A 19,447-nucleotide genomic window follows, 5' to 3' on the forward strand; every position below is an offset into this window, starting at 1 on the left:
CGCTATTAGCGCCATGGCTCATGCCGGTAAAATACCGGCACCGCCTTGGCGGAAAGGGGATTTACCGCCCCATTCCAAGGTTGGAGGGGCAGTAAATCCCCCTTCCGCCATTGCCCTTCCCCATTCCCATTTCTGCCCCATAGGGCTCTATGGGAATGGGGAAGGCGCTAATTACGGCACCGCAATTTTGCGGTGCCGTAATTAGCTCCGAGGTCCCTTAGCGGGTTGGTTTTTAACGCCTGCAAAAAGCAGGCGTTAAATCACCAACCCGCAAAGGGACCTCGTAGTACGGCGGTAAGGGTTAACGGTCACCGTTGCCATTAACAGTGACCGTTAACCCTTACCGCCGTCCGTGTAATGAGGCCCATAGTTTGGATAAGAAGCAGCATGAACGAAATAGCGCCTATTATTTTGGACATTTCCTTAGGTCGGAGGTCAGCTGCCAGCTCTGCCCCCCATTAACCCCGCCTCCTCGGGCACCGCCCCCCCACACCCAAACTCCACCCCCGCCCCGACTCTTGTGGTATCCCCGCCCAATTTCTTTCCATTTCCACCACTGGGAGCAACCAGTAAATGTATATAGTGAGAGATCATGAGACAGAAGGGGAAAGAGAGAGGGAAAGAGAGAGATGAGAACACGTTTTGTGAGAGATAAAGACAGATGAGACATACAACGAGAAAGAGACAGACAGACAGACGTTGGTGGGTTAATAGAAAACTAATCTCGGAAGTGAACAAAGGGTCGGTAAAACGAGCTCACTCTAACATAGATGAGGCTTGATACAAAAGTCAAGTATCAAGGCAGATAACGTGGAGAGACAATGAAAAGAGGCCATGATAAGCAGAACATTAAGTGAGGTTCCACTCTTTAGTGATCTGTACAATCCCATTTCTAAGAGCTGGTGTTCTCTTGACTGTCACATTTCTATCATGGGTTATGACAGTATCTTTTATCATGTTCATCCTTTATGGGGTTCATGAGTTTGTTGTTGTTTTTCCTTTATTTTTCTCTTAAGGGTTTATGTTTTTCCAGGTATAAAAGGCGGGGAGGTTGCGGCTCGCAATGCCTGCTTTCCACGCACCTTCATGAAGCCTCATTTGCGGTATTACACGTGTGCAGATGGCGGAGGTTTCCAGTGAGGACTGGCACATTCTGCTATATGGTGTCAGTGTCATAGAAGGGCCCCCTTCCTCGGTAACAATGGATGTTATTCTCACTTAGAAATCGCCGAATATTTAGACACAAAAACATGTAGTAGTGATAATGAAATGAGAATTCACTCACAGTGATGTAAAACTGCTTCCTACCTACTGCGCACGCGATGCTGCGATGCATGTTAAATGCAGCAGAACTGGCGCATGGACATGTGTGTTGCTACACGTGTTATTGTAGAAGGGGAGGTGAAGAGGAGTGGCCCTGAACATAAACGTAAGAAGTAAAAACCTGAGCAGCAATCAGCAAGAATAGTCACGTGAACCACGCGATGCCTGTTTACATGGGGCACACTTTGTTGTCTGCTACAGGCAGCGGCGCAAAGGAGTTGCAGCTGCTCTGCTCGTCGTCGCTTTTGCGGCTGTTCATATTGGTGTGTGTGATGTGCGCGTCTATGGTGTGCATTTCTCCCCCTTGGGTCTCTCGGTTCAGCATGGCTCTTTCGGATGTTTGATTGACATTGGATTCTGGGCCCTCAGTCACGCTGTAGTGAAACATCAGCAGGAGACACCGTCTGAACTGAAAGCAAAAGTAAAGAAACATGTTAACACTGAACAGTCTGTAACTCGAAATGAGTGGCATTTTCTCACAATGAATGCTGACTTGTATGTCAGTCCTCTAAACAGTTTTCACTCAGATCATCAGTGCACAAATGTCGGGGCGCGGGTGCCGTGGGGCTTCCCATATTGCACTCAGGGGCCACTGAAGGCTTAAGGTTTACACAATAAAATGCATCCCACTTCAAGCCACAGAAACCAAAGGGGGCCACACTTCCTTGTGAAAGTCGGCCACAACAAATTGCAAGGCAACACTGGTGGCTCTCTCTTGGGACAATGCATGCACTGTGTGGCTGAAAGTCTTACTGATGAATTGGCTCTTCTTGGCTCACTCATGAAATACCTTCACCAATGTTGCCTGTAACCTCCCGACCATGACCAACTTGCCTGTTTGCCTGCTCACTGTGACAAGTCATTCCCACAGCAATCTGCACATCATGAGTCTTTGTGCCTGCCTCTCTGGAGGCAATCAGTAGGCTAAAGCTGGGGGAACGTGCCATGCAGCACCACACTGTGCTGCCATGCTCACCATCCATTCTCTCTCTTTGGCTGGGGCCCCCCTCTGGAACAGCCTCCCTGCCTCCCTGAAACTTGAGGAGAACCATCTTCGGTTCTGGAAGCACCTTAAAACCTTCCTCTTTGCTTCTGCTTTCTCACCCCCTCTACCCTGCTGAAGTCCTGGCTGATACTGAGACTGCGCTGGTTAGCTGGCCACCCTTCTGATCTCGGGCCCTAGCCCTCCCAGTTGCACGCCTACACTGCCCTCCTGGCAACCCCTGCACCTGGGGACTGTTTTCTGTATCCCTACAGTCCCCCCACCAGCACTTATGTCTGCACTCACCCTTCACTGCCACCAGCTGGCCATTTTTTTATTTATCTTGTTATTTATTATCCCACGTACTGCACTTTCCCTTCCCCCTCCTCCCTGCACTTTTCTTTTTCCCCCTTCCCTTGCACTTGTGCGATCTGAATGAAACATGGCCTAATAAGATCGTTCTGTCTTTTACTAGAACATGCATACTCAAAGTGACATAGCCTTTTGTTTGTGGGCAGAGGTGGCTACTCAGAGAATATGTGTATACCATAGACTACATCTTCTGTGGAAAAATCTTACCTAGATAAAATAATGGAGAAGGGGCCTAACGGCTTCAAATTATCACGCAACAAGTTTATTGGTCTCTGCACCAGAGAACTAAGGAAGAGAGTCAGTTGGCAGGTGAAATCCTAACTGGCCCCTTAAAAAAGCTATTAAGCTTTCTTTGGCAGAGTCATAACCCCCCTCCTCGCCCGCCCCACCCCAGCCCCAAGGCATGGGAGCCTGTTTCAATCACAAGAGTCGGAAGGCTCAAGCATGAGGGCTGATTATGCTCCACCCATTTCTTGTTAGGCTAGCAGTTTAAACACCTCTTGTTTACTTGTGGAGCAAATAGTTTGCTGTTGCTTGCTGCTGGGGGTGGGGCCGTGGGCTGTGCTCAAACTGTAGATATCAGGTGTAGAGGAAAAATACAGTTGCATGTTAAGGTTTAAAAGAAAGAAGATGGAATTTAAATTGTTAGTATATTCAAATAAAGAAGAAAGAAATGTACTGATTCATGAGAACTAGGCCTTTTCTTCTCTGCCACGGCCTGCGATTGTCTGAGAGACTCCATTTTGAAATGCATATGTGCTTGCTGTCAGAATGGAATTTCGAAACTTGGCCACAGAAGCAGTGTTTTACTCACACCTGGCTTACTGCTGCTACAGCACTTTTCGATAACCTCACACGAGCTACCAAAGTTTATTCTGGTATTATTTGACAGTGCTTGAAATAGAGTGTGTAGCCCGGACTGGCCTTACATACACACAAGAAGGGCGCGGAGCTGGAGGGATAAGGAAACACAACTCTGTGTATTTAAACTGCAACAGGAACTGGCGTCCTCACACCAACACTCCTCCCTCCAGTCCTTCGTCATCGGACACACCCCTCTGCCCAACAGGCGTGCGCCGTAAAGGTACAGGGGACCCTAAGACCACCCCCGGACGAATGTTCAAACATACGGGTCAACATTCTTTGACCCACTGTAGCGGCTTCCACATCACTCTTGAGTCAGGATGCAGCTCCAGTTGATGGTACCCCTGTATCAAATCAAGTTTGGAGAATATTCGTCCCTTGTTGAGTTGCACAATCATGTCCTCAATGCAAGTGCCCGGGTGTCTCTCCCTATGGATAGCAGTATTCGCCATCCTCATGTCGACACACAGGCGCATCCTCCAACCCTCTTTTGGCACGATGACCAGGGGTGAGACCCACAGCGTGGGCCCCGTGGTGGGCTCTATGATGCCTTCGGAAAGTAGCTGGTCGAGCTCTCTGGAGACAGCCTTTTGAAGATGGAATCCAACCCTCCTGGGGTGTTGTGGGACCGGTCTCAGAGATGGGTCTATCTGGAGCCTGATCATTGGGCCCTTTAGTCTTCCTAAACCTGTACACAGTTGAGGGAATTTTTCTATAATGTCCCATTTGGTGATGAGGCCTTGGGTTTCGCCGGTTGTGACGGCCCTCACAGTGTCCTTGTGCCTCTGATTCAATGCAGATGAGGTTATCACATCGTCAGCACCAACGTGAATGTCAATGAGCCCCAGGCATGAGGCTGTGTAGTAGCTGAGGAGGCATTGTCCTTTTATGGGACATTGGATGACGTGTATGGTTGTGTCGGTCTGCCGTACTTTGAGGAGGAGCCGGTGCTTGAAATGGCCAATGGTCTGCAGGGGTTTGGCTGCACCTCACTGGAAGATGCTGGAGTGGGTCATCTCTAGCACTGGTTTATCAGGGATTCTCAGGTACTCTTGCTCCCCAATGATGTTCACAGTGGCGCCAGAGTCTACCAGAAAGTGAAAAAGGCAATTGCCCATCTTGACTGGGATCCCGGGGCTTCCTTTGCCTCCTCCCTGTCTTGGATGAGGTTGATATATTCATCCTGTGCTGCCAGGTCGTAATATAAGGCACCTAGTTTGGGCATGGCCGTGTACTGACTTTCTTCCTCTAGGTACCCTTCAGGGGGTGTGTTGTACTTGTCTGCCAGGTGAGACGGCTGTTTGTGGTACCCATAGGCTTGTGGATAGTCTGGATAGGGGTATTCATCAACAGCACAGACATATCACTGTTGATTGGGCTGGTAGAACCTCTGTTGAAAATATTGAGGTTGTGGTGACCGGTATGGCATCCTAGTGGGCACCTGGGGTCTCAGGGTAGGAAACGACCTTCCCTCCCTGCAGACAGATTGAAAATACCCCTCTCTCCCACAGTTGGCAAATCTTTGTGACAGCACAGGACAGGAGCCTGAGTGGGGGAACGCCATGCCACATCGGTAGCACTGTCTCTGTTTTCTGGGTGGTTGCATGTTGGGTTGTCTATATGGAGTGACGCCCTTCTCTCGCTGCTGTAGGACTGGTTGTTGAACTGCAGCAATGAGTTCAGTCGTGTCGTGCTTTAGTGCTGGTGCGCCAGCCATTGAAGCAGCCTGGGCATCTAAACTTTCAAAGATTCTTGCAAGTTCCCTGACTTCCTGGATCGTGAGGGGCTTTTTCAGTAGTTGTTTCTTAAGCGTGGGTGATAGGCAGCCCTCAATGTCCTCAATGATGCACAGGCGTATAGCCTCGTCCAGCAAGAAAGCATCAAACTGGCAGTGAGCCACTTTGCCTCCTCTGGCTTCTGCATGCATTGATTGAATAGGTATCTCTCATATCTGTTGAGCTCGATAATAAGTAGCCTGTCGAGTGTGGCGATTAGGGAGGCAGATTCAGGTTGGTCGGCCATTGGGATGGTTTTGATGATAGTTTTCATCTTCCCCCTGACCAGATTGAGAAAGACGTCCCGTAGGTGAGGTGAGTCACCTTTTCTCGACCCTTTAACAAAGTGGTAGAAGTCCTCCATCCATTCGGTGCACAGAGGACCTTTGTTTGCTTGTGGTGTCATAGAAAATGGAACGGGCATGCGTAGCTATACGGATTTCATGCTGCAAGCGGGGGGGTGGTGAGGCTGGTTCTCCCATGCTGGCAGTTGGTGCCCTTTGCGATGATCGTGAGGTAGGCACTGGCCCACCTACTCACTAACTGTGGGTCCCGTGGTGAGCAAATGTCCCAGGGCACCGCTCTGACCTGGCATGCAGGATAATCCAGAACCAAGAAGAAAGGGGATCCAGAAGTACACTTAGGGCGTGTCGAGTAGGCCCACAGGTGTCTATGGGAACGTATAGTGATGTGAGGCCAATTAAGGAGGAGTAATGTTTGGAGAGCCTGCTCCTGGCAGGCCTTTTTGTCTCTGCAGGCAAGTGGAGTGAAGAACGTGCCCCAGTAGGCACGTGAGATACCAGCCGGATGCAGGGGGCGGAGCTGCATCAAGCGAGGTTGCTCTCCTTTGACGCAGCTGCTCACTGTCTATGTGCTCCTGCTCCAGCAGGAGCGTGGATGGCCCGGTTTCATTGCTGCGGGCAGGTGTTGTAGGGGGGCTCTGCCCGATGCCACCGCCTGCGTGCTCCTGCGCCACGTGGCGGTCCATCGTCCCGCAGGGCTGCTGCAACTTCAGAGCTTTGTGTAGCCCTCCAGCAGATCTTCACAGGGTGGTGGGGGGGCGGACTGCACCCGGAGCAGGATATCGTATGGGCCGGGCCTGTCACCAGAGAGATGAGACGCGGTGGGACTCGCCGTCATTGGAACGCCGGGAAGCTCTGTGGAGAAGGAGGAAGTGGTCCCATGGGATCACCGGCCGCATTTATTGTAGGACGTTTGGTGGGATCACCCGTGGAAGGAGGACTCCGGCTCGTGGGGAGAGATTCTCGTCACCAGATGTAGCCTGGACTGGGCTTGCATACACACAAGAAGGACGTGAAGCCGGAGGGATAAGGAAACACAACTCTCTTTATTTAAACTGCACCTTAAAGGTACAGGGGACTCTAACAGAGTGATGAGACAACAGTGTGAATATAATTGGATAATGAGGACACTTCTGCATTGGTATGTCACGAAAGCTGGGTAATGAAAGAGAAAGGAATCCCTAATTTGCGCCAAAATAGATGTTTATTTTGGAATCTTCATAAATGTTATAGTTCCTTTTGTTAGTTTCTCAGGTTGTTGATAATCCCTCAACACGTGTTTCCCCACCTTAATCCGGTGGTCCATCAGGAGGGTAGAAAACAACTCTGTATGTGCTGTTTCACTGGGAATGTATACAGTCTAATCTATATGGGCAAAAAGTAGCAGTTGGGAGAAGGCAGTCTTAATTCTTCTGGCCCTTCTAAGTGCCAAGAATAAGACTCATTTGATAATTGGCGGGTTTCCCCTAATTCATTTGTCCTCATGGCTTGTACATGAAAGCAGCTGGGGTAACCCTGGAAGATCGGGGCTCTTCCTTCTCCATATAGAGAGAAATGCTATTAACTGGAAGGAATGAAGTTTTCCCTAATGAGGTCATGAATATCTACAGCGGTTGCATTAGAATAAAGAAATTGAAAACATATATAAGATGTTGTACTGGGGTCAGTGGTGTGGGTAACATAGTTCAAGATTGTTTGGACGGTGTGTGTTCCCTCTTTCTGTGTACACTTACTGTGCTTTATTACATCTTTAATAAACTAACTTTATCCAACATTTGAGTTACAAATTTGATTTTTCTTCGACACAGGCTAAATCTCAAGGCCTCATTAGTTTTTCTTCTATGCTTGTTTATAATGTGTACTACACCACTGCTCTGAACTATGGTAATAAGCAATTTAGAACGGTTTTGTAGAGAGAGTGTCAATTCTTTTTCTGGTGACAAATCCATGTTGGTGGTGGGTACAGAAGACCTTTTGTGACAGTACTTCTGAATTCAGGACTGTTTTACAGTCGTGTGCGGAATGAGCTCTTTTAATTGGGTTGGAGCCCCATGCTGCCAGTGGCCTCCCAGTCTGCCCATGTTGTTTGTTTGTAAATTGAGGAAGGGTGTGGGCTAGGCTCTCTAGGAATCTGAGCTAAATCTTTCAGTCATTGGTGTGGGCAGATCACTAGTTAGCCACATTTAAACAGCTCTTGTTCCCCTGCAGGACAGATAGCTTATTATGTTGGGTGATTGCTGCTTGGGGGACGGGGAGGGTCTGCTCTCACACTGTGGATAACATGTTCAAGCTTTACTTCTGTAATTTAAGACTTGTAATATTATCAATATGTTCCTATGAAACAAATCATTGATTTAAGAAATGAGAAATGCAACATTTACAGCATGATTTACAGCATTAAAAAGCAATAAAGATTAGGAGAACGCCTCAAAATACATGTTCTGTTTCCTGTGTGTTTACTAAAAATATCTGGGTGACAGGAGTCATGCATTCCCTCTCCTCTTCCCTGGCCAAGCCACATTAACAATCCAGCAGGCTGTAGGCTGCTTCTTAGTTACAATCAATCCTCTGGCAAAGCCAGTTGGCACTATGGACTTAAATTATAAGCATCAACCACTCATTTTTAGCATTTAAGATATGGCCATTTTCACTTAACACAATAATGGGAACACTCTTGTTTACTATTTTCATCACACGTGTTGCCAAAACTACAGAACACTTCTCAAGCTTTTTGAGTGGCATGGCAATATGCAATGTCCTCTGTCATTGATAGTTTATCACCAATACAGTATGGGGAAGCATGTACTAGATAAACAAAAAAAATACTAGCTAGTAGGATTTATTGCCTGTCTTCATGCATGACTGCTAATTTAGATTATCTCTTTCCGTGTAGATGTACTCTTGTTCAATGCAGGATTGAATAGCATTTCGGTGCTGGACTGCTCAAGTGGGAGGGCAAAGACTGATATGCAAACGTCTATTCCTCCTTTGTGAAAGGTACAGTGAGCTAAAGCATGTGGCTGCAGACTCTGAGTGGGTACATTCCCACGGAACAGGTTCTCATGCCGTGTTCCTTCTCGCTCAGGGGCGCCCTATCCTCCTTTTCGAGATGTGCTACGGGTCACCTTTCTAGGATCAGATGCCTTTATTGGTCAGAAGTCATTAATCATTTTTAGGTTTTAGCTTAGTTGGTGTTACAGAGGCACGTGGCCACAAATAATGTTATGGTGTGTGGAGTGAAAATAAGATTGCTGGATGAATACAGAGCTTTTACTATATGCCCTTCTTTTCTACACTGCTGGACTGCTGATTTGTTCGAAGCACTAGAACACAATTTACTGACATGTTTTATGTTCTTAATATTGGCTGTCCATGATGAAAATGTTTCTGAAAATAGTACCAACTGTTGTGTTTTCTCTTGTGATGTTTTCAATGGTATAACTTGTTTTGCTTGGTGGGATTTCTGATGATTTCATCTGCAGTTAGAATGTTTTGAACTGTTAGTGAGCTGAGCTGTCAGTGACCTGGTTTTGACAATATAGCATCGTAACATTTTTAATATCACTTGCAATTTTTGGTATTGATTTGGCAGCCAATATTTGATTGATTCATAAACTAGTAGCAAAAATAAATCTATGTGATTATGTAGGAGGCATAGTGTTGTCACTGAATGCATAGGTACAGACAGACTAGATGGGTCAATGTATCCTGACTTTCTGAATATATGCAGTTATCTTCAAATTACAGGGCCTGCGGTAGTGGCTCTGTAGTTGTGGTTAAATTGCTCAACCCGTAGGAAGAGCACTTTTTGGGTGGCATATAACTTTGCCCTCACTGGATGAATCCTCACCAAACTTCCCAATAATAGCATCCCACTGGCCATGGCCACCACAGTACTAATATGTGTGTATTAATTATAGGTAATGTCATAGGAGTATGGCCAGAATGACCACAGTAGTAATATGTGTATAGTAATTATAGGTAATGTAGTGGGAGTACAAAGTGATCGTAATTTGGAGGAATGATGCAATTGAACTGTATATGGTACTTATGATAGTAGTAAAATCAACAAACGTGCTCATAGAATATGCATTTGATTATAGCTGCTATGGTTACTTAGTTTCATAGCGTTATGTAGCTGGAATCTCTGGTTTATTTTCTGTGGGAAAAAAACTGTAAAATTTGTTAAGCAGAATAGTTTAAATGCTTTAGTTGTATACAATTCTACATATACATTTATTAGACCCTCATAAACAGTACATTCTAAGTACTATGTTTGGTACAACATTGGTGTATTAAATATAGTTGGGTCATTGGGGAAAAAATCCATACTGGAGTAAAAAAAAACCTGATCACAATTATGAGAGTGTAAGTGTGTTAGTAGGTTTGTTTGAAGTATGTTGTGATTAAGGGAATGCTTGAAGTAGTTACATACCTGTTGTCATTTTCTAACTACATTAGAGGTTAGAAGATGTTTTGTCGTATAAGAATTGAAATGGCGTATTTCAAGTGTTTTGGAATGAAGCGTATTTTTAAGTAGTTAGATACCTGTTGGTGTATTATAACTAGATTGACTTTGAAAAGTACTATTGCAGTATTATAGATGTAGTTAGATACCTGTTGGTGTATTGTAACTGTTAATTGTGGTACAGTTTAGCGACTACATTTGGGTTGAAGGAATATTAAGTAGGCATTTGTTAAATTTGCTGGTAACCTATGTTTTGGAGTAACAGAGGTATTGCTACATTCAAAGCAACCACTTCTTTTTTGACATATGCAGTATGAGACCCTGAAGTGGTTGTGGCACCAGTGTGGTATATTATACCTACTGTTGTGAAGGTTTTCTTTCCAAGAGCTGCTTGGCCGTGTGTGAAGCCTGTAAGCTTACAGTTATTTTTGGTACAATCTGCATTGTACCGTAGAAGCATTAGTATAACATATTGGCTATGTGAGTTTATTTGTATAGTGGAACGATTGTCTGAATTGCAAAAAGGGCATAATATGCCATGATTTGCATTCTGCTGAAGCTGGTGGAAAGCAATTAATTCAGAATTTGGAATGGATACATCTACAAATCAATCATTATTGATGTGGTCTTGAGAAAAAAGTTTGCAGAGCGTGCATGGAGGTTTTCATGTGCATGAAATCTGGAAGATTTCATGTACAGGGATGTTTTTGGTGCCTAGTACTTGTAGTAAGTACAATAGGAATTATTGTGGATCTTCCTGTGTGTTTATTGTATTGTTTGATGTAGAAGGATATGGTCATTGTTTCTTCAGTGGTATTGTTGGGAGATATGTTATAGATTCTGTTTGTATTGCTTGTCTTTTTAGAGGTTACTTTTTTTGAGGTACACAGTACATATCTAGATGGGGGTGTATGGTGACCATAGCCTGTTGTATTCGAGGATGCAAGGAATGTCAGCGTCGAATTTGTTTGCATGAAAGTTAACTAGGGAGAAACCATTGAGTGTACGCAGATGTGAAAGTGCAATGTAACTCATACCTTCTTTAACGACTGTGCTGCCAATGTCAATCGATGATTGATCTAGGATCAAACATTGTGATTTGTGAATAGTGACAGCATATGCAAGAGATAGAGGAAATTGCTCTCTGCATATGTTCATGTCTTTGAAAAGAAAGAAACGTGCTATTCCCTGGTCAATTCTTTTAACTTCTGCAAGTCTGTCAAAGTGGATGTTGATAAACTGAATGTTGTTGTGATATGGAAATGTTTGGAAGCCAACAACTGTACATATTGACTAAACCTTGTTCTACGTCAAGGCTACGTTTTAAAATTACTGTGCAGTTTAGACACAAAGTCAATATTTTCTCCAATCCAGCTTTGCTGGAGATACATTTTTCTAAGCTATTTAGGGTCTCATTACGACCCAGTTGGTAAGGGATTACTGGTACCGGTAAGGGCACTGGTGCCGGTAATCCCTTACCGCCCAATTCTGAGGTCCCTTTGCGGGTCCTCCCTTAACGGCTGGTTTTACCAGCCGTTAAGGATGAGACCCGCAAAGGGACCTTGGAGGTAATTACGGTACCGCAATTTACGGTACCGTAATTACCGCTTTCCCCATTTCCATTGAGCCTTATGGGGCAAAAATGGGAATGGGGAAGGGCCAATAGTGAATGGGGAATTATCGCCCTGCCAACCTTGGAATGGGGCAGTAATTCCACCATTCACCATGGCGGAATCAGTAAGGTAGCGGCATCAACCATGGCGCTAATAGCGCATTGGATAACGCCTGGTTCGTAATGAGGCCCTTAGTCGCGTTGTTGCTTGTTGACACATAGGCAGCGTCATGCCATGCACTTTTAGTTTGTCTGTGGAGCTGATATGAGGTATAAGTGGCATTTCTTTTTTCAAACATTGTCTTGTTGAATTGACTACAGCTTGCAAGTGTTAGCATTAAGGACATGCATTTTAGATTGTGTTGAGTTAATTGTTCCATGACATCAGGAACAGATATGTTTCATCCATATAGCTCATGGATTAATCTACTATTTAAGATGGATTTTACATCTTCAGTAAGCATACAATTTCTAATGCTAAAATGTTAGCATAGGTGAGTTCTGCAGACTGGCACATGTTTTGAGTTAGTTAGCTGTAGTGAAAATGTTGCCATAACTTCACATTTCCAATGCTGCCAAGCATATTGTGGCATTGTTTGTGTCCTAATGTTTCGAAAAGAGATTGACCTTTCACTGGTGTTAACTGCAGGACGTCTCTGAAAACAATAACATGCTTTCCTCCAAACCGTTCTTCGTAGTTCGTTTTGAGGACTTCTTGCATTCTGAGATTAATTAAAGGGTATCTGGTCTTTCCATCGAAAGAATTTCCAACGAAACCCTCTCCATCGAAAGTTTTGCAACACATGTTTTTTCATCGAATGTATGTGTGTGTGGGATAAACGATTATTTTTGTTTGTAGTGGGTTTTTAAAAGTAAAAACTGGAGGGTTTGGTGAGGTTACCCCCCAAAGAAAATAAAATAATAAAAATGCATTTATCCCACACACACATACATTTGATGGAAAAAAAAATCATTGCAAATCTTTCGATGGAAAGACCATAAACCAATTAAAGTGATCATAAGGTTGGAAACCATGCTTAATTCATCTATCTGGAGCACATTCATTTGCTTCAGAATTCTGCATACTTCAGTAGCAGCTTCTGCTGATCATTTGTACTATTCTAATTTGTTTTGGTGTTCTACGGGGAAGAGCCGTAGTCAGTGTAAAGTTATACTTCCTATGGTGTAGGCAGCTAAACCGGTGGGGGCTGGTATAACAGCTGAAAGGTTGTTGTTAGTTAAGTTTTGTAGAAATTAATTATGAATGTTTTACCAGAACCAGCTTAACCACTTACATACAGGAGCAGAGGTTTACAATTGTTATAGCTACAGGTTTTAGCTTCATGTTTAAAACCATGTTCAATTTCAAAAGTGACTTCTAGGTAATTGGTGAGTTCTTCATCATTTAGCTGTGAATCGATCACTGACAAGTCTTCCTCAGATTGTTTATATTGATACATGATATTTTCTACCTCAGTCATGGCTATTTCTGCTTCATTTAGAATGAGCAGTTCTCCAAGTGGTTATTGGTTTCCTGCAAGGGAAAGTTGACTGCTCTTAGGAGTGTCTTTGTCTAGTTGAGTTTCAATGTCTTCCTCCTGTTGGTGTTCATTGTCCAAAATGTGTTTGTATTGTTTGAAATTGTATTTGTTATACTGCTTTCATTTGCTTTGAATGCAGCTTCAAATGAGTCATAGTCACCTAATGAGTCTTGTTCTTTTCTGCAGGGTTTAAAAAGTTGGAATAGGGCCATGTAATATAGTGTCACGACCCTCACCCAAAACCCCTCTGGCAAACCCCTTGGCCAGGTGGAGTCAGGACTCAGGCCTCTAGAGCCTGGCATCTTCTTCAAAAGCCCTCATGGGGCCAGTCCTGGCACCTATGGCACCAAGCTCATACACCATGAAAAACAATGTGCTTGGGAACTACTTTATTGTATTGTCAGCCAACATGGAGGCATCCACATAGCTTGGTTCTTAAGAACCAAGCTATGCGGTCTAGTGTTTTGGGTGTGGTAGCCTAGGGACTACTTTACCTGGACTATTTTGTTGGGGCTATTTAAACCACAACCGAACAAGACAACAGCAAGGAGACAAAAAGAACATCATTAGCAGCAGTATCTTACCTGCAGTCTTCATCTTTAAACACTCGCAGCTAGTGAGAACAGCTTCCTCGAATCTGCACACCTCCCGGACAGAACGACCTGAAAGAGGAAGATAGAGGCAACATTAAAGAAAGCAGTAGAGACATTTACAAATTACGAACTGCTGAAAAGGCTTACCTGGCTGGTCGCCTCTCGGCTGGCACCCCTCCGGACATTCCACTCGCACTGAAGAACACCGCGACCTACAAGGAAGGAAAACACAGGTTAGCAAAGGCAAGACTTCGCAGTGCTGCGCATAGCGCTTACCGCATCATAGCGCTCTTAATGCGCCATCATTTACCAGCGGGGCTCAACCAAGCCAGTTCGCCGTGCTGAAGCTCTGCATACCTAAGGGAGAAAAAATAGACATTTTAAACAAAGAAAGGCATACAGAATAGCAACAAAACTAAAGAACAGCAATAAGACCTACCTGAACAATATCAAACGGGCCGGCGTCAGTGAAGTAACTGGACCGCACTTGCCCATGAAAGACAACGTGCCCCTGCAAAGAAGGCAGGACGGAGAGCACGCCTAATTCTACCACAAGGTGAGGAGAGGGCGCCAGAGGGACTGAAATCATACGGGGTGGAGGGAGGATACGTACCCCAGTTGGTCAGTCTTGAACACAGTCCTCCTGTATTTTCAGGCAGAACCTTCCCCGTAGACCACATCAGGGCAAAGCTGAGAAGCATACCAGCGAGTAACCCGGCTGGGTGGCGTCCCTGTGGATACCAGGTGAGCGTAACATACAGTTTTCTATGTTGTGGAGATTTAAATGATAACTTTATATGATTAATTATACTGGTTGGTTAGTTTTACTAGGCTTCCTTCACAGGTTGAGACTGAATATCTGCCAGTTGTCTCATTTGGTTTGACATTGTTTTCGCAGGTGAAGTTTTGGGCACTGTCATACAGACACATGTTTTCCAAAGCAGTACTTCTGTTTGGGTGGTATGTGTCAATTAGATTGTTTTTTAAAATGCACAGGCTGCTGGGATAATTTGTGGCTACGTTTTCTATCTCATGGTAGGATTTTAGTACTCTTTTTCAGGAAGAAACTGGTCCAAGGTTCAGCCGGACAACGTGTTCAGATTTGCCATATAAGGCTGTAGCTGTTAAAAAGTCTGAAGCTTCGTAGGATATGCATTCTCCATGGAAGAGCATTTTTATACCGAAGATGTAAGGTTTTTGTGATAGTGTTTTGTCAGAAGATATGTCATCTCTGAGGTCTTTTAGCTATGTTTTCTCAGCTTTGCTGAGAAGGGCTGTGACATATCTTGCAACTGCAGTTGAATTGTCTGCAATGCATTGTATGTTTATTTTTGCATTCAACAAGAGGACAATGATTGCATTGAATTGATGTACTTGGATTTTTCGTTCCTTTTAATGTTGTATGTATCTTGTCTAGGGAAGCCAAAGCGACATTTGGTATAGTACTTACATTTGTTATTATATCTACATCTCCAGTATTTGCCACACTTATGCTTTTGTAAGCGTACGATTTGTGTATGTAGGTCACTATCTGTGGTTTCTGAAGGTCTGTCGCAGGTAATTTATTTTTCAATAAACTGTAAAACAGAGGTGCCACTATCATAACAACATTTTGGAGCATCTTTTATCCACAAAAGCATGTGGATGTGTGATGCTCCTCTGGATTGGTATTCTTTTCTCTAAACACGTGTTGCACTACTACGAGCAGATGCTTGGTTTATTGCAGAAAAGTGCAGCATGGCAATGAAGCGATGGCGAAAGTACCTTGATGCATTGACAGGGTCAAGAGAACTATTCCGTCTTTATTTTGGTTTGAAGTGTGTAAGAAGTCGTGGAAGTCATCCCGTGCATACTCTCCACAACTTAAAATACCAAATCATGTGGGTGGGCATATGTTCCTTAGCATACAATGTGCATCAGCATGATGTTGGAACCAGTATTCTTTTGTACCACGCATGTTTGCCAAGAGATTTGTGATACTTGACTGCAAAACTTAATCTTTGTCTTTTATTTTTTGAAGCAGTTGGGTAGCGGATATGTTAAAAATGTTAGAGCCTGTTTTTAATTGTGTGCAACTCCATAACATAGAGTTGCTAGTTCTCTTTCGAAGAGGAGGTGGAAAATGTATTCAACATTTTGTCTGAATCTGGGGTCTTCAGAATACATTCTTAAAGAGCTGTATTCTGATGCACTTATTTGCTCGGACCTTTCATATATCCCTCCTTTTCCTGTGGCAAAGAGTAGAGGAAAAGAATGTGATCCTACACTTTTGTCCCATATGCTCATTGGGGATCCTTAGGCTTTATGCATTTGATATGTTTCAAATGCATCATCAATGGTGTCTTTGGAGTGTAGTGGGGGAATTGTATACTGGTCTAAAATGTTGACTGCAGTAACAGGATCCACACATTCAAATTGGCTTTTGCTGGTGAGTCTTGAATTATTTGGGTGGTTCCTTTAAGTTTTCACTATGTGTATATCTTTGTAGTATTCATTGTTTTATTTTAGATATTGTAGAGCTTGTCTAACTTTAAGTCGACTAGTTGTTTGCAAATTCTTTTGTCTTTTGTCTTTTGTTGGCACACCATTAACTAATACAGTCAAAGATTGATCTATTGGTTGATGTACTCCTAGAGTTTTCACATTTTCTTTCAGATATAGTGACAAATATACTACTTTGCCATGGATGCCCTTTAGTAACTCTGATGGAGATAATTGGCTGATTTTGGATGAAGGCGTATTATAACTTGAAATGGGTGTACTGTTTGGATTATAATGCCCTCATCCAAGTTAAGTTGGGCTTTCAGAAGTGAGAATAATTCTAAGTTATTAGTGATAGCGCGTAATGACATTTGGTCATTGTCAAGCTTTGTGTTGCAGTACGTGCAAACTGTTGAGGGGTCAGTTATTTTGTATTTATTTTCTGCTATTAGATATAAAGCTATTTGGAACCGCTGGGATTCTGCATTGTCTTCTGTTTTGTAGGGTATATCTACTATTTTTGTGTTTTTTTTATAAAATGTTCTGTGACAACAAACACATAATTGGTCTTGTAGTTCAGCAGATGTGTTTTGATATTTCTTTATTAGGAGGTTGGTGTTTATTAGGTTTTTGGTATGGTTTTCTGAAGGTAGAGACTTTTCTACGTCAACTTCAGTTCCAAAGTATTTATGTTAGATGTGCTGTATTTCTTTGAACAGTTCTTTGCCTGTTCCATGTAGGAGAATGTTATTTAAATTTTGCAGTTCTAGAGCAGGACCTTTTGCATAGTGTAGTCGATGCACAAGATTCTGTATAGTAGAATGGTGTGTTGCTAACATTTGTTGTGGTGGAAAGTGCTTTTGAATGCAGTTCCTAAAATGCAGGATAATGAATGTCCTCACAGACCAGTGTGGCTTTGCACTGGACAGCAGTCCATGGTTTGTACATTTTTAATTCTACTTGTGCCTTTTAGTTTTACATAGTGATTGAAAAGTTGTCATAAAGATTTAAAGGATTGTTGGTGTACATTGCACATTGAGATGCATGTCCATTTGTACACTGGACGGTTTGTTTGGGTGCAAGGAGCATTTGCTTCAAAGTTGGTTGGGGACTTTTTTCGATAAGGGTTTCTTTTGCCATAGTGGTGTTTTCCACCATTTCAACCATTATTGTGTATGGCAATTGTTTTTTGTTGTTCTTGTTTATAAGTTTCTTCATTTAAATATGGTTATGTGCTGCTTGTGTAAATCCATTAGCCATCACATATGTTTTAAAGTCTGTTTATTTACACCTCCCATGTTTAGAAGTACTTTTTGTAATTTATTGAATAATTTAGTTCGTGGTTTCATTCTGTTTAAAAGCAATATATACAATTGTTTCTTTAGTAGAAAAGCGCTGTCAATTAGAGCTTGCAGGATTACTCTCCTTTGGTAGTTTTTAAGGGTAGATTGTGACTTTTCAGCAGTTTTTCTAAGATTGTGAAGAACATTTTCTGTAAAATACATTTTTTGGATTGCTTAACCATGACTATATTAACACTGATAGATCCAGTGTTTGGTTTGTGAGTATGTCTGCTTTTCTTTGTACATATTGTTTTACTTTTAGCTTTTGCAAGAGGGGCCTTGCCTTTTTTATTCGTGGCTGGTTTAGATTGTTGAATGAGGTTACTAGCTCTTTTGTTTTAATGTTTTCTATACATTGTTTTATAGTTGGATGACTATATGGTTTTATTATTATATGGTATATTTCGTCTTTCTTTTCTATGGAGTTGCTTTTTAGTAGGCATTTTGTTGTGTCTGTTGGGAAAAGAAAAAGTTTGGGTTGGAAAGTTGTGCAATGTATATGCATGTATGGTGCATGGGCTTGTGGGTGTGGTTGTAGAGATGATTAGAGTGCTGTTTGATTATGAGGTGGTATATTAGGAGTAGTTGGGAAGGTTGTGAGAGTAGGAGTTTGCAGAGGTGTGATGGTGTTGGGTAGGTGAGTAAGGGAGTGGTGGTGTCATGGAATGTGTAGGGACATTGTGTTGTTTTGAGGAACAGAGTGGGTTTTGCAATTGTGTTCAAATGGGAATAGGAACAGTGTGAATGGAGGAATATAATGGCTTAAAATGAAAGAAATGTTGGTTTGAAAAGAGTAGTCTGGGGTAATATGCAGTGGAACTGTGCTGCTGTAATTACATACATATGCATGCATAGTACATTAAGGTACTTACAGGCCGATTCATGGAATAATTAGCGCGGCGCAAGTGGGCAAAAACGTGCGAATCGCAGTGGAATAGCGAAAATCGCAGTGCAATTGCGAAAATCGCACGAAAAGCAGCGCACGTCGATTCATGGAAGGCCGTGCGCGAGAAAACCAGCGGATGTGCGATAAAAAAGTGCGCGGCGCACGTTGGCGCACAGGCCATCTAACAGCGTGCGCCAGGTCACAGCGAAAATCGCACAGGCCACAGCGAAATTCGCACATAGCGCGGCGCATGCAACAAAAGTAGGCGGAACACGGGCGTAACACTCGGAATGGGGAACAACTTGCCAAAACGTGGGCGTCACGGGGGAAGTACAGGGCACAAGTGCGTGGAACGCCCACACGCTCGCCTACAACACGTATTCATGGAATAGAATAGTGCAAAAAAGCGCACGCTCAAACCAGCGCACAGGCACAAACACGACCGCCACAAGAAAGCAGGCGGTAGCGTCTCTGCGGCTGTAAGAAATGTGTGCCAAAAGGTGCACCAACAAATAGCACCTATATACTGCCATGATGAATGTCCCATACTGTGGCCCTCCAGGAAAAATGACGTGCAAAGGGGTACCCACAAACACGGACACCCGCTGACTAAAAATACGTGTGCGTGTATACCGGGGTGCGCGGGAAGTCTAACACGCGATTTCAGCAGGGTACGTGCATCACAGGGGTTCGCGTGAAGTTATTCACGCGATCGGGCCTGGGGCAGCGGGCTACGTGTATTACAGGGGTTCGCGTGAAGTTCCTCACACGATCGGGCCTGGGGGAGCGGGCTACGTGTATTTCAGGGGTTCGCGTGAAGTTTCACACGCGATCGGGTCTGGGGGAGCGGGCTACGTGTATTTCAGGGGTGCGCGTGAAGTTCCACACGCGAATAGCCTGGGCGC

The 19,447-nt window shown here is 43.7% G+C and overlaps 1 protein-coding gene across 1 annotated transcript in view; it reads right to left on the reverse strand.

The window, feature by feature from the left end:
• Positions 1-526: 526 nt before the first annotated feature.
• The window catches only part of LOC138472979 (vertebrate ancient opsin-like), a 456,729-nt gene continuing 437,808 nt past the window's right edge, over positions 527-19,447 (reverse strand). The window contains exon 5 of the mRNA XM_069611410.1: positions 527-1,732. Within this exon, the coding sequence (XP_069467511.1) occupies positions 1,493-1,732 (240 nt within the window). The 3' untranslated portion in view covers positions 527-1,492. The remainder of the gene's footprint in view (positions 1,733-19,447) is intronic.

The sequence above is a fragment of the Ambystoma mexicanum genome, chromosome 8, assembly GCF_040938575.1.
Source record: "Ambystoma mexicanum isolate Mex_15411 chromosome 8, UKY_AmexF1_1, whole genome shotgun sequence".
Taxonomy (NCBI): domain Eukaryota; kingdom Metazoa; phylum Chordata; class Amphibia; order Caudata; family Ambystomatidae; genus Ambystoma; species Ambystoma mexicanum.